General features: G+C 37.5%; 1 protein-coding gene across 1 annotated transcript in view; it reads left to right on the top strand.

Annotated features, from left to right (window-relative positions):
- The first annotated feature begins 1,573 nt into the window (after positions 1-1,573).
- The window catches only part of LOC134472624 (ubiquitin carboxyl-terminal hydrolase 32-like), a 46,288-nt gene continuing 32,201 nt past the window's right edge, over positions 1,574-15,660 (top strand). The window contains exon 1 of the mRNA XM_063234548.1: positions 1,574-2,010. Coding sequence (XP_063090618.1) covers positions 1,939-2,010 — 72 coding nt within the window. The 5' untranslated portion in view covers positions 1,574-1,938. The remainder of the gene's footprint in view (positions 2,011-15,660) is intronic.

Consider the following 15,660-nt stretch of genomic DNA (forward strand, 5'->3'; position numbering starts at 1 on the left):
GATTAGGTTAATTTCTCTGAGCTTCTTTTGATCTTTCCCCCAAAATCTACATTGTCTTTGTAGCTCTCTGATGGCTTCAAGCAGTTTTAAGAACAGAAATTGTATAGATTTTCCATTTTCTCTCACCTAGAAAACTGGTATGAAACAGAATAAAAAATAAATTTTATTCTAAGTACAATATAAAAATGTGAAAAAATTTTAAGAAAAGTGCTAGCATAATCCAATTCCCATTTTAAAGTGATCTTAAATTACTTGTTTTATCATCTTATCCCTAAAAAAATCTGAAGTTTCCTTTCATCTACATTTGTGCTGTTACCATTCTGATATAAACTCTGTCTCATCACTAGCCTGAATTATTCTTTTTAAATCTCACTTTCTTCTGAAAGCTGTTGTAACATACCAGTGTTAATTCTTTTATGTCTGGATTTAGAAATTAAAGATGATTATGCAGTCCTTTCAGTAATATTAGTAGTTAATTTTATAGAAAAGCAGATCAGCTTAAGGTGATAATTTGCTCACGATTACAGTGGCATGTTGAATCTAGGCCTTTTTAATTTGAGAAGCTAGATCACTTATTTTATATTATAGCTATGTACAAATGTTTATTGATGTAATACTAGGGTTACCTTCTGATACCCGATTAAAACTTGGAAATGTTACAGGTTAAAAACACACTTGATGTACTTATTCTACTGAATGTCATAACTTAGCAACACATATTCAATTAAGATTTAAGTAGTAATTAAAAGTTTAAAACTTTTGTTGCTCATGCTCATTGATGTCAAAGTCACGAGCTAAATATCATCAAAGAAGGAGCTTTCCAGTTAAGTGACTGGGCTGGCAGAGCAGTAGAGACCACACTGAGAATGTGGCCACACAGGAAAGACTTGCTTTGTGAACATTTATTTATTTTTTAACTAGGCACTCAGGATTTTAAAATCATGCAATCAGAAAGTCCTGAGTATGGACAAGCAAGTCTATATTCAGCCAACATAGCATGAATAAATGTATATTCATTCTTTCGTCCATATATTAATACCATGAATCCTCTCTGTAGGACAGTTAAGCGTGAGAAGAATACAGAAAAAGTTATCATGTTGAGTGAAAAACAATCTTTCCAGATGTGGTTTCCTAAAAGATAATACAAAGCAAGAGACTCAGCCAAGAAAAGCCCCAGCATGGCTCAGTGCACAGCTAAGATTTTAGAAAGAGCTGACTTTTTCCAAACAAGGAACATGAAGTAAAGTACAGCTGAGCCACTTTGTTACTAAGTTCATTTTTGAAGTTTGTTCAAGTTTGTTTTTATCTCCTTTCAGAGAATATGAATTCTGCTTACCAAAAATGTTTAAATTTATTTCATATACATAAACATACTAGAAGTTTAAAAAAAGGATATAATAATCAAATGGTTTGTAATTTTTTTATTATTTAATAGGTATGCTTATAAAAAATTAAGTTTTTTGGCACTGAAGATTGAACGCAGGGCCTTGCACATGTGAAGCATGTACACTCTAGCACCAAAAGTTTTTTTGTTTTAAATCTCAGAGAGAAAGAGTTGTCGTGTGTGTGTGTGTGTGTGTGTGTGTGTGTGTGTGTGTGTCCTAAGTTTACAGCTTCTATCTTTGATATTTGTAAATTTGCCATTTGGGGATATTTTCAGAAACACATGTGTTATATGTCATGGTTTGTATTTACATGTCCCCCCAAAACGTCAGTGATCATAGTGGGGGCAAAGGGGTGGGACCTTTTGAAGGTGGCTGATTCTAGCGTTTGTGATTGGTTCCTTGTCTTGCGCTGGGATTGGCCGTGTGAGTGCTGCACCGCCCAGGGCCAGGTGACCCGCATAGAATATAAGAGAGGAAAGAGGTCTGCTCTCCAGCCACTTTTTTGTTTTTTCCCCTTCTGCTCTGGTTTTGGAATTTGCAGCAGCCATGGTGAATGGCTTTCCCTCAGCCACGCCACCCAGCCTTGGAACCAGCTGATTATGGAATGAAACTGCCAAAAAACCCTGTAAGCTAAACAAACTTTTCCTTCCCTTCATTTTGGGTGTCAGGTATTTTCTCTCAGCAACCAGAGAAAAGTAACCAAGACAACATATTTCTCCAGAGATTGGGACAGGTATAATCCTGTAACCATGGGCAAGAATTGGGAATGTGGGCAAGTGAAGCTTTTCACTTCTTTTTATAAATAAAATTGCTATTGATGTTTTACTCATTAATCTAAATCCCAATATGTGTCATTGATGCTTATCAGATTATGTTTCCATTTCAAATACATATTGTATTCTTGAAGTGATTTGAACCTACTTAATACATTTTTTAAGTGAATGAATTTTCTGTATATCCTGTAGTATCTTGAGTTTTGTATACTTGAAGTGTTAAAATTTCAGACCTGTTAGAACAGAAAAAGCTCACTGAAAGTGGAAACAATGTTTTGTAAAAGCTCACTAAGAGGGGCTGGGGATTTAGCTCAGTGGCATAAGCACCTGCCTTGCAAGCAGGTGGTCGTGAGTTCGATCCCTGGCAGAGCAGTAGAGACCACACTGAAAAAAAAAAAGCTCACTAAGAAAGAGAAGTATCCTATTATAAAGCATGGGTCCTAAAAACCAGACTTTCTGGGGAAAAATGCGAATTTCTTGTAATTTATTAGCATAGCTTTGAAATGGTTATGTAACCTCTATGGACGACATTATTCCCACTGTAAAACAGTATTAAAAATAATATATTATTTTGGAGTTATTACAAGAAACAATGGATTTTAAATATTTAGAATCTTGTCCTGCCCTTAGTAAGCATTCAATATATTATTGTTATTATTATTCACTTACCAATAAAATTTTAAAAATATTTTTTCACTTTAAAAACAAAGAAATTTAAACAATTTCAAATCAAGATAACAGGGCAGTAACAATTATAATACATTGCACATTGTTTTCTTCAGAGTAGTTAATCAGCGTACAAAACATAGCATGAGATATTGTCCAAACAATGTTAGTACAAATTTTTTCAATGAACTAAGTAAGAGAAATTAGCAGTATAAACATCTTAGCTATCATATATATATATATATATATATATATATATATATATATATAAAATTTCTTTTCGTATCCCTTCCTTCCTTCCCCTTTCCCCCATCACAGTTTCTCTTTTCTTTTGAATAGTTTCTTCCCTATTCACAGTATCTATTGTACATTTGGGATCCTATTTTATCTGAAGTGCCTCAGATATGGTGATATTTGCATAAATGATTATCTCCAGTTTCTGCCATTCTGCCAACTAATGTTATTTTCAGAAATAGTTCAAAATTTGCATGAGCTCTCTTGTATGCTGTTGTTTGATCTGTACCAGTTCTGTAGGTTGAAATCTGGTGGTCTGAATAATAATTGATAGATAGAAGCTAATAAGCAAACATTTGTTAAAATAGTAGTGCATGAGGGAAGGGTAGATTTTGGCATAAATGAACATGAGAGGATTAAAGGGAGTTTTTGAAGAGCGATGAAATTTGACTTCTTGGCTGTAGAGGGGGGTGTCAGGGTGCCCTGTTTTGAAGGTTGGAGCAGTCCCCAGCCAGAGGTATGTTCAGGTGCCTTTGCTGATACCACTGAGCCCTGCTGTACTGAAATTCAGGTGAGCAGAGTGCTTGTGCAGGAAGTTGTCAATATTCCTAAGAAATAAGCATCACGACTTTGATGAAATGTTGATGGCATGGGATTTCACACCTCTTCTGTACCACTAAATTGGCCATGACCATAAATGGGATGTCACTGTCAGTCCTTTCAAACTACAGGGCAGTAATTTGGTAGTACAAAGACACCTGGATTTGTGCCTCCTTTACCCTGAAATACAAGGGAATGTAATAGTCTGTGTCTAGTTTTGCCTTTGTGAGGTCTAAACCTTGGTTCTTTATAAGTATGGCATTTGGGAGATGTTTATACTAATTTTTGTTTTTTTAGAAGAGTAGTTCCTGTGAAGAGCTGTTACATTTGTTATATTATGTACAGCAGTGTGGGCACTACCTGAATGTTAAATACTAATGATGACAATCCTGATAATTCACTGTGACGCATTTAGTGAGTCTTCATTTATTGTGTGTTTACTGTATGATAACACATGTATCAGATTATTTCTTACATGAATTTGACCATTAAGACATTTGATCACTGGACTCATAGTCAAGGACTCGTGCTTTAAGTTTTTTTCCTTTTAGATTCAGATCAATTTCACACTTCCAGAATAATTGCAAGAAGAGTCCAAAAAAGCTTCTTGTGTTAGGCACAATTGTCTCACTAACATCTTTTATGACACAAGGTTGTGATCCAGGATCTGTGTGGTACCTAGTCATCTCACTTATTCTGGAAAATTTCCTCCTTCCTTGACTTTTATGCTTAGGTTGTTTATGAAGATTACTGGTCACTGTTTGGAAACTACCCATGACTCTGGGTTTATCTAATATTTCCTTATAATTTTATCTGGACAATACATTTTATAAACAAAATTTTACATATTTTCCTTACATCCTGTTGTATGATACATGGTAACAGTTTTTTCCCTGTTACTGGTGATGTTTATTTTACTTGTTAGTATCTGTAAGATTTCTCTGTTGTAAAGATGTTTATTTTACTATTATTATTGTGAGTGTGTGTGTGTGTGTGTGTGTGTGAGTGTGTATGTCTGCAAGCAAGTGTATGTGGACTAGGGATTGAAGCCATGGCCTTGTGGATGCAAGACAAAAAGTCTACCACTGAGCCACATCCCCAGCCATACATTTAAAAATATTTTGGAGTTAGTAATTATTTTGTGAGGGGAAATTTTGAGCCTGTAAAATTCTTCTCTTCAGCCTAGTTTTGCCCATTAGTTTTAGCATCCAGTACCATTTCTTGTCTGATTATTACATTGGATGCAAACTGCTGATTTTCTAATATCTTTCATTCCTTCCATATTGCTTAGTATTAGACTTATTTGGTTTGTATCTTTGAGGATTCATGAACTATGTTATTCTTAACTTTTTTATATCTAGAATCTATATTCTATTTTTTTTTTTTTTTTGAGACAGAGTCTTACTATGTACTTGAGGCTGGCCTTGAACTCAAGATAATTCTCCTGCTTCATCTTCCTGATTGCTGAGATTATAGGCATGTACCCCCACGCCTGGCCTATAGTCTAATATTTTGTCTGTATTTACTCACAACATTTCATGTAACAGGCTTTAGGCATACAGAGATGAATGAGTCAGTCTACTACAAGCTCAGCATAGGATAGGCAAGCAGACATGTTAACAATTGCTGTAACAGTATAGAAAATTCCTATAACAGTTATAGGAGAAGAATACAAAGCATTTCAGGAGGGAAGGGGTGAATCAATACATTTTGACATAGGCAGCTGGATAATCTTCATTAACAGAACTATTTCCCTAAAACTTAATTTCTAGTTGACTTTGCAAATTCGGACTTTTTCTTAACCTTCTTTCTTCTCTCCGGGCTCTACAGGAGGGCCGACCAGGCTGGTCAAAGGAAAAGTCTCTCTTCATGTCAGGACACTTGCTGAGCAAGTGGACACCTGACTGCCCTTACAGGCTTCCTTCGCCTGTGTCTTGTAAGCCCCCAGTTTGGGCCATTTGGCACATTTTAAGTGTGGCTTCTGGCTTTTCAGTGGATCTAAATTTTATCATATTTTATACCATTAACTTTTTTAGTGTATATATTTCAGTGATTTTTAAAAACTACTTTTATAAAATTGCTTATCAAGTAATGTCAGGATTATGGAATTTTTAAAATCAGTTATGTCAGGTATAGTTAAGGGACGTCATAGGAGAACCCCTTATTCTCTCTTCCCTGTTTTTCTCCAATTGGATTCTCCATTCAGAAAGTATCTCTTATGCATGCTTATCAGTTAAGCATCTCAACAATGCAGAAATGTGGGTTGGTTTGTCACTCTTCAGTGAAAAGTCATTATTTCCTTGGCTTCCAGTGGGGGAAATGAGGACTCTTGGAGAAACTGATCTGTTACTCCATGGTGCAGTTAGAATATACACGTTCAGGTGAATGAACCTCTGTGTCGTTCTGGGTTCAAATTATCTGAGAGAGAAATATGCTCCCTGATCTAATAAAGGAGTCTCACATTCCAGCTCAGAAAGCCGTTGTGTTTTCTCAGCACTGACCCACTCAATTTTCAAAGAAAATAAATTTACTATGAATAAATTACATCTATATCTACTTTGAGGTGATAAAAAGGTAATATAATATTACAAATTCTATGAAATCTCTGCATTATAGAAATTGATAATACTTTAAATATTAAAGCATTCTCTTTCAGTTGTGTATTTTACATTGTGAAGATACCATTGAAATCATTAATGTACTCTTTTGTTTTTCCCTGTTCTGCAAATTGAACCCAGGGCATTTCCACTCTGTCTTTTTAATTTTTTTTTTTTTTTTAAATTTCAAGGCAGGGTCTTGATAAATTGCCCGGGCTAGGTTTATACTTGGAATGCATTCCTGCCTCAACGTCCCAGGGTATTGGAATTATAGGTATGCGCCACCACACCTACCTCACCCAGGTATTTTGATAAGGGGTACGGATACTGGCCTACATCTCCAGGGATGTCAGACCTGTTCAAAGCTGGTTGCAATTTGCAGTGGAGCACTTATGAAATGCCTATTATTATTCTATTTTGGACATAACACAGTGACACTTTCTTTGTGGCTTACAAGTTCACAGAATTCATAGGCAATTTATAGAAACTCAAATGGTTAAGTAGCCTTGTAAAAAACTATTTGCATCATAGGGGTACCTAGGTCTCAGTTTTCTATTCATTCTTACTGTCTTGAAACTCTGTCCAGCTGTCCCTTTGAATCGTTAATATGGGTACAGTTGTGTCTCAGCACTTGCTTGGGGTCCAGGTGGTTTCCCCATTGTTTCTGTTTAAAACTAGAGTCACCAAGTGGATCAGAATCATTTTTTAGGGTCTTCAACTGTTCCCTTTTGTTTCATTCATAACTTTGGTTTAAAAGATAAATGCCACATGAGTAAATAAGTTCTGTAGACTGTTAATGAAACATACTCTTCTGAGATTTCTCGGTGGATTACTTTAGTATTTGATAAAATATTTTCAGAATCATTTCCTCAAGCATAGTACTTACCCACCTGGAATACTAACCTTATCATGCAGAGTCTCAGGAAATAGCTAATAAGTCCTATTTTATATTTAGTGATAGAAACCATTAAGGCTGATTGTAATAAGTGCCTTTAAAGTAATGACTGAATTCCAGCCAAGCTAGTCATTTGACAAGCCTTTCCTGAAAGTCTTTGAGAAAGCAGCAGCAGTAATGATAGCAATAATGAACCTTAGCAGGATGGCCTCCCTTCTGTAATGTACACGACTCTTGTGTAATGCATGTAATTAACAAACTGTCGAAACCTGTGGAGAAACATCTTGTGACATGATTTAGGGAGCCCTTTGCCCTCAGATTTATTAGCAAATGGCATTTGATAATGACTTGGGAAATAATTGAATTGTTGGTTTTAAAATGTTAGGAAATATATAGTTAGGTTTCTAAAGTGTGGCGGAAGACACGGTAACTTTTCTTTTGAACACTTTATAGTAACCTCCCAGGAGCTTCTCATCTTCCTGGCATGGCTCATGTGTCTTGCCTCTGTAGAGGTGAAATGAAATGCCAGTGATAGACTTTTGAAATCCAGCAGTTGCATAAACCCATTGAAATGATGTTCATCATTGCTAAAGTTTACTGGCATGGATACTACATACCAGAAATAAAATTATGGGTTGTTGGTAAATCAGCTCATTTGAACTTTTGTAATACATGATCAAGAAATGTCTGAAATAGTCTGTATTTATTTACATTAGTAGATTAGCAATGGATTTGATCCCAACCATAACAAAAATACGGATTTAAAAAAATGTTTTAAATGTAATTATAACACAAAACCAAAAGACTTTTATGTTGTATACACATAACCTATGTTTAAGGATATCCCTCTCAAAAAGATTCTCAAATAGGCATGGCTCATGACACTTACTAATGTCTCAGTAATTTTTTCATGGTGATCTTGTACAAAAAATATGTTATTGCTTTGTTTACTAAGGAATTGAGCCCAAATTTAGTAGTAGGACTTAGTGTAATATATGGCAGATTTTTGCCATGTTTCATTAAAAATTTGAAAACATTTTGTGTCATGGTAGCACATTTTGGAACATAAGTTAAGGTTCTCTGGAAAAAATAAAGCCATTAGGAGATACATATGCTTTTTTTAACCATAGGTATCTGTCTCTCTGTCTGTCTATCTGATTGGGTTACATGATCAGAGACTAAAAAGCAGAGTCAGGAGAACCTGTGTTCAGTCCAAGAAGAGAAAATCCCCAGCATGCACTCCTAGTCTAAGGCCAAAGAGCAGAAGCCAGCCAGAAAGTCCGCCAGTGCGAGTCTGTGTTTGAACTTTGATGTTCATGGGGGTCAGCAGCCAAAAATCCAAACCCGCTCAGAAGGGAGAGCAGGTGCAAGCCAGAAGCTTCCTCTTTTTCAACTTTCTCATTCCACCTGGCATCCAGCCTGTCCGATGGTGCTGCTCTCATCAGGTAGGGTTTTCCCTGTTGAGTTCTCTGGCCTCCACCCTTCTCTGGAAACACCCTCACAGACACACCAGTTCTCTAGTCGGCTCTCAACCCCAACAAGTTGACAACCAAAACTAATCATCACAGGAACTGGAAACCCTGGGTGTCAGCCACAGCACCACTAAAGCAGTAAAAATAAAAAGATTAACAAGAGAAAAGTAGACAAATTTATTTAGTGTAAGTTTTATATGATACCAGAGTCATCAAAAGGAAATGAAGACCCCAAAAAGATACAGGTAAACTTTGGTGTTTATAGTAGGATCGATGGAGAATAGTAAGTCACAGAGAACTGTGACAAGACGGAGGGAGATGAGCTGGATATAATGAACAGGGACACTTAGGAAGGCTTGTTCATTCAGACTCCTGTCTGGGGCTTGTGTCTTCGGAAAGAGGGATGCTCCTTTCCTTCAAGTATAAGGAAATACTCTTCTCACGAATGTCTTGTGACCTGCGTCAGGGAAAGGTGAAGAAAACTTCCTAAAGAGAACAGCCTGCAGAGTATTATGCTCTGAATTCTACATATTTATTTATCTATCATCTGTTACATACCCAGCCACTCACACTCGTGTACATACACACATACACACACAGACACACTTGTGGAGACATAGAAAAAGGCCTGGAAAATTCACTCCTCACTAATAGCAAAAAAATATGTATGAAGGTGATATAAGGGTTAAGGGTGTTGTCAGAGGGTCCTGGACCTTGATATATAATGTTTGTACATTTTATAAATATATACGAAGGCATATTTTTGGTCATCTCATAATTAAATATAAAAATATAAATACAATTTGCATATACAACTGCATTGTATATATTATATAACCAAGTACAGTCCAATATTTTCCCAACAGCTAACATCCTAAGATAATAACATTAATTTGAAGAAGGCCTGAATAGTGGTAAATCTAAAAACCCACTCTAAAAATTACTTTGAAAATACACCAGCTGCCTGACATGATGACACTGTACTGTAATCCTGTCTTCTTCAGAGCTGAATTGGGAGGATCACAGGTTTCAGGCTAACTCGGGAAACTGTGAGACCCTGTCTCAAAATGAATCCTTTGCTTAGGCTGTATGAAGCCCTGGGTTCAATCTTCAGCCATGGGGAACAGAGAGGGATGACCACAGGTATGAAAACGTTCCTTTCCTTTTTCTTCCTTGCCCTATGGAAAGCAAGACATACTCTTTTAAAATATAAAGATGGCACAAATAAGAAACATCAATGGTCCTCATTTTTCCCTAATTCCAGTTCTTTGAACGCACATACATATACATCTAAGCATACGTAGTTGTTTTTAAATTACATATGCAAAGTTGCTTTCATCACATGACAAGCTTAGAGATCTTTCTGGAGTTACCAGCTGGCCCAGGCTGGTCTGGGAATCTCTGGCACTGAAGATTTTGAGAAGTGCTTTACCCTCACCCCTAACTCCAGACAAACCCACAAGTGGACTACCCAGAACTCTTAAGTCAGTTTATATGCATCTACCTCATAGTTTTAATGGATGTGTAATCATCTGTAAGAGAGTAATACCTCAATTACGAGTCACTTACGTTGTTTTCTGTTATAAACAATTCCATTTGAATTTGTTTATTTATAAATTATATTAATTATATCTCAAGTGTCTGAATCATTCTTTCTGTAAGACAGAGAGCAGTTACCATTTTAGTCTCCTACTTTAAAAGACTGTATTCTGATGCGTAGTTTTATGAAATTTTGGTCAAGAACTTAGAGCCTATACTTGGGAGCCCCATCTCACCCCAGCATTTTGCGTGTCATGGGCAGCACACACATGCTGTGCCTGTCCTGAGGCTCCCTGCTCTGTCAGGGGTCTCCCACCTGGTGCCACGGGGGCTCTGAAGCATGGGATGGATGGATCACCCAGACTTCCTCTCTGTAACTGTCCTTTTCCTCATTTTGAAATTTCTGTATTTGGCTCAGTATGTGCTCCATTTCTTCCTCTAAAACCTACCTTTTTAAATAATTCAGGCAATTTTAAAAAGAGATTATATTTTGAAAGGGATCCACTTAAATTTATGTCCCTTGGACCTTTCCTGAGAGACCCAAATCAACTACGACCTAAAAATCTTCCCAAGAAGCCCACACTGTTTACACATTTGTTTCACAGAGCCTCCTCCTTAACCTTTCCTATGAGGAACTTACAGGAAGCTGCAAACCTTGCTGGGGAACTAGTCTGAGTTATTAGAGGATCTAGGGTCCTCCATGGTCCATTACCCCATTCTTTCCAGTACATTTTTCTCAGCTCCAGTTTGGGTGCTGGGTGGAAAATACTCCAGCTCCTACTGTCCTAAAATCTCGGTGTGATTTCTGTACCTGTTATTTATAAAGCAGGCACACTCACTTGTCTGTTTGAGGCCTTTTGATATCGCTGATTTCTAGCATTCTGTCAACATCATATTTTCATATGGTCTTCCACAGCCTTCTGATTTAACAAGACTCTCAGGAAAGGTTTTCAGAGAAAGTATTGAGGCCGAGTTAGTTTGAATTTCAGGTAATGAATAATTTTTTAAAAAAATATATATGAATAATGAATAACTTCTAAAAAATATATATCCCAAATATCTCAGGAGAAATATTTATACTAAAATTATTCATTGTTTATCTAAAATTTAAATTTAATTTTGCTGCCTATATTTTTATTTTCTATGTCTAGCAACCTCACTTTGTATCATTTTCTGTTGTATTGTCTCCTTGCGCTTTGATACTTGCTTGTTTGTTTAGTTGTTTATGTTTTTAATGCCTGCCTGCCCAGCTCCCCTGGACTGCAGGGCCTACAAGAGCAGGCTGTCTGTCTGGTTCCCCACTGTCTTCCCAGAGCACTGCCTTGGGTACACTCTAGATATCCAGAGCCTCTCAGTGAGTGAGCACCGTCTTCCAAAGACAAGTGTTCACCCTCAGGGAGAGTACACTGCAATTGGAAATGTTCTCCAGCTGCTTGGGTTTTGTAAGAAATCTCACCTTTCCTGCAGTTTCGTTTTCATGTAATTAAAACAGTCATATAATCCAGTGAGAGAAAGCAAAACTGAAATTTTCATTGTCAGTAAATGAAACTGAAATTAAAAAAGAACCAATTGGTTATCTGGGCACAGGGATAGGACATCATGTCTTTTGGAGATATGTGTCTTTTCAAAATTTCATTAAAAACATCAAGAACTTAGCAAATTTTATTCTCAGATTGTGGGGGTGGGGGAGAACCGGGCCTCACAAGGAGGTGATCCCCACCTGGAAACCAGCTCCAGGAGCAGCCCACTGCTGGAGTGGGGGACAGACACACCAGAGTCTCTCTGCATGAGTCGGCACCTTTCGCAGACTGGGAAGGGGGTGGGGGAGGACCAGGTCTCCCCAGGAGAAACCATGTCATTTTCATTGTTTTCTTGGGTTGGGTTTTATTCTGTTTTGTTTTGTTTGATAATGTTAAATCTGATGGCATGAGCAGCTGTTTAAAAGATAGCAAGACATATCATGGTAGTCATTTTGGATTTACTGTTAGCTCATTTTGAAGTCCTTTATTGCATTCATTGTTTCGTTTTTACTGTTTCTGCTCTATTCTGTTCTGTTCGATTTTTACTGTGTCCAAAGGTATCTCCAGCTATTTTGAAGGCAACAAGAGGCATTATGGTAACTATTGCTGATTTCATACAGTTTTGGAGTCCTGTGTCACTTATACTAGTTTATCTTGATTGGTTTTATTCTGTTTTATTTTCCTTGGCTTTATCCTCTTTAAAATAAAATTTAAATAATGCCAAAAAGGAATTTATCAAATTTTAAGTAATAGGAGACTATTTACTAGTTTGTCCTAAGGTTTACTATATGTATTTATTATATATATATTTGGGTTTTTTGGGCAAACTTCTTATTTTTTAAAAAAATTTGCTTTTGATTTCTTACTGAGCTTTCTGATATTTCAAGGAAAGGTAAATCAATATAGTGTTTCCTGTTCATCCTAGTAAAATGTTTTCTAAATATGTTTTCTTGGCATTTGAATTTTATAGGTCCTTGATCTGTGATAGAAATGAACCTCTATAATTTTTTTTTTGCATAAGAAGCTTCCACCTCTTTGGACAACGTTGTCTAAGTTGTCTGTAGGCAAAATGATTTGAGTGAAATTAACATTGAGCAATTCTGAGGAAAATTCTAGTCAACATGGACTGATTAGGAAACATCCAGATCTGTAGTATTAATTGCCAGGAATCCTAAGATTTGAATCACATAACAGCTTCTAAGATTCACTGTACATGAAACCTAAATTATTGGTGATAGTGAGGATGTGTGTGTGTGTGTGTGTGTGTGTGTGTGTGTAGAATTATATAACCTAAAAAAGTACACAATTGACTCCTTTCATTGATTTAAAATCTCCAGTTAATTTGCATATATATCAATATTTTGCTTCCCAATCCCTGGCTTTCCTGTGGGCTCTGGCAGTCAAAGCATCTGTGATTACTATTTCACAATATTCAGAAGCCCACCTGACATTAACTGGGGATGCTTCATTTTGCAGTCTCTTTCAGAGAGGCTTGCTAAAGGTGGCTGGCCCTCATCAGAGGAAGGTTTTGCTGCGATGAAGGGGCTGAGGCTGGTGGAGGAGGCAAGGAGCAGGCACGGGCTCCATTGGAATTCCCCCAGCCCTTGTTCGTCCTGTCTTCTGCTCTGTGTAGTGTGTGTGTGTGTGTGTGTGTGTGTGTGTGTGTGTGTGTGTGTGACAGAGAGAGAGAGAGAGAGAGAGAGAGAGAGAGTTAGCTGATAAAAGCTCCTTCCTGTTGCCTGGCACAGAACTAAGCAGGGCAGGCGCAGGGTCTGAAATCTAAGAGCTAGCTTCCTTTCCCACCGCTTTCCGCTGAGTCAGTTCACTGCAGACTACTCTGCAGGATCTGGAGGTCTTTGTGTTCAGATTATTTTACTAGCTACAAAAGCCACACCCTTGTGCTACGGAAACAGAACACTTTGTCCTTTCAGGAGATCTACACTTTGACCATAGCCTTGGAATTTCAAAAGCTGCCTCTCTGCAGTTTGTCTATTGTGATGTAAAGTTCTGGGTGGACAGAGTGTCCCTGTGCTGTAAGGCAGTTTTACAACTGGTAGCTCAAAGGCTCACCGTGGTGCTAGTGAGGTTTTGGACAACAGACTAACACTGTATGTAAAAAGGCCCCCAATCTATTTATTATATACACACACATACAAACATAAATCAATAAATGCATGCTCACTGATAGAAAAACTGGAATAATACTAGTTAGATTTAGAAAAAACCCCACTAATCTTATTTTTTAATAATACGTAGTCACTTGTAGCAATATATTTCAGGGCAGGAAATGACCAATGACCTCCAGAGGCAGTTGTAGGAGAAGTGATGTGGTAGGAGAACTGAACTTTGAGACTGAGCTACCACTAGTAACTTGAGTCTCTTGTTTCTGGGTCCGGGACAAGCATCTCCATGGAGATGTTAATCTTATTCCTGTTCTCCTTAAACTCTGTTACAGGGCTGTCGGTGAGTTTGGGCCCTTGTTTTTAGTGATCATTAAAATGAAACCACAGATTTATAGGAAAAGACTTTAATTGGAACGTAAGAGAAAATGGTAAAGAACTTTAGCTCAAGGAGCTGGCTGACAAATATTAGACTAAGAAAAAGTGAGAAATACAGGAATAGGACTCCAGCTGTCATGGTTTATGTCAGTGGCCCCCAAGCCTTATGCAATTACAGACTCTACCAAATCTAGCATTTGTGATTGGTTTGTTGTCTAGTGCTTGGATTGGTGGTGTGAGTGTTTCACCTGCCTAGGGGTGGAGCCAACATACAATGTGGCTGGAAGAAGGTGTGTCTGTTTCTCTCTCTTACCACTTTGTGCCTTGCTGTTTGTATCGGCCGTGAATGGTGGCCCTGCCATGCCACCATCCCGTGGAGCCAACAGAATGTGAACTGAAACTTTCAAGAACTGTTAGAAATAAACCTTTCCTTCCCTAATTTTGGGTACCAGGTGTTTTGTCTCAACAATGAGTAAAAAGTAACGAAGACAGATGCATTCTGATGGAGAGGATCTGTTTGAAAAAGGATGGGGACCAGTTTCATAGGGTCCTGTGGTGGACTAGGTCTGGTCCATCATTATCTCAGTCCTGGTTGAGTAGCTCAGGTTGAATCCTCATGACTTGGGGGACAGTTTGCTTCCCATGAGAGGAACTGTCATGACTTTCGAGGTATCTCAGTCATATGAGGCTATGCTGGAATCCAACGCGACCCTAGGTATAACTTAATGTCCCTGTAAATCTCTTGTCTTAGAGTCCTCAGTTTGGAAGCATAATGAGACAGGTTAGGTGAATTTTAAGCTAATTGATTTTTTTTCCCAGTGTTTAGAAAGATAATGCCTAAAGGACTAATATACCTTTGCACAGGGCTGGAAGGATTTGACCCAGAGTTTTATAGAATGATGAGCAAACTCTGTTCTACTTTTAGTTACCTGCTATTTGTAGACCCTCATGAGTCATAATTTTTAGCCAAAATGAACTATAAGTCTCTGAGTGCCTCAGAAGAAAACACAAATTATGCTTTTGCCGAGGGGTTTGTCCTTTGTCCTTATGATGGTCTTTATGTCATGACCCTATATGGATCTTATGAAATATAAACCCAAATAATAATAAAATAGTTACTTTTGCTGAGTGATGACTGTATACATTATGCTAAATACCATGTTTACTTTCTCATTTTATTCTGTGTAACTTTAGTGGAACAAAGTTTTCACCAGTGAAGGAAGAGAAGCATAGAAGTGTTAAATCTATAGAAAGTTGCCAAGTTAATAATGAGCTTCTAATGAGATCTGGTCATCTCCAGAGCTGGAGATCTTAACTATTAAAAAGAATTTGGTCCATTGATTACACTAGCCTTGGCATAAGAGGAGGGCTTGGGGTCCAGTCTGGCCAAACTTTCAGCCACTAGGTGAGGTAGGCACTTTTGGGGACACACTGCTATATGTACAAGGGGCAAAAGCTATTGCTCCTTTGAAAGACTGGCA

The sequence above is a fragment of the Cavia porcellus genome, unplaced genomic scaffold (assembly GCF_034190915.1).
Source record: "Cavia porcellus strain 051 isolate PalLab524CR breed Dunkin Hartley unplaced genomic scaffold, mCavPor4.1 scaffold_2, whole genome shotgun sequence".
Taxonomy (NCBI): Eukaryota; Metazoa; Chordata; class Mammalia; order Rodentia; family Caviidae; genus Cavia; species Cavia porcellus.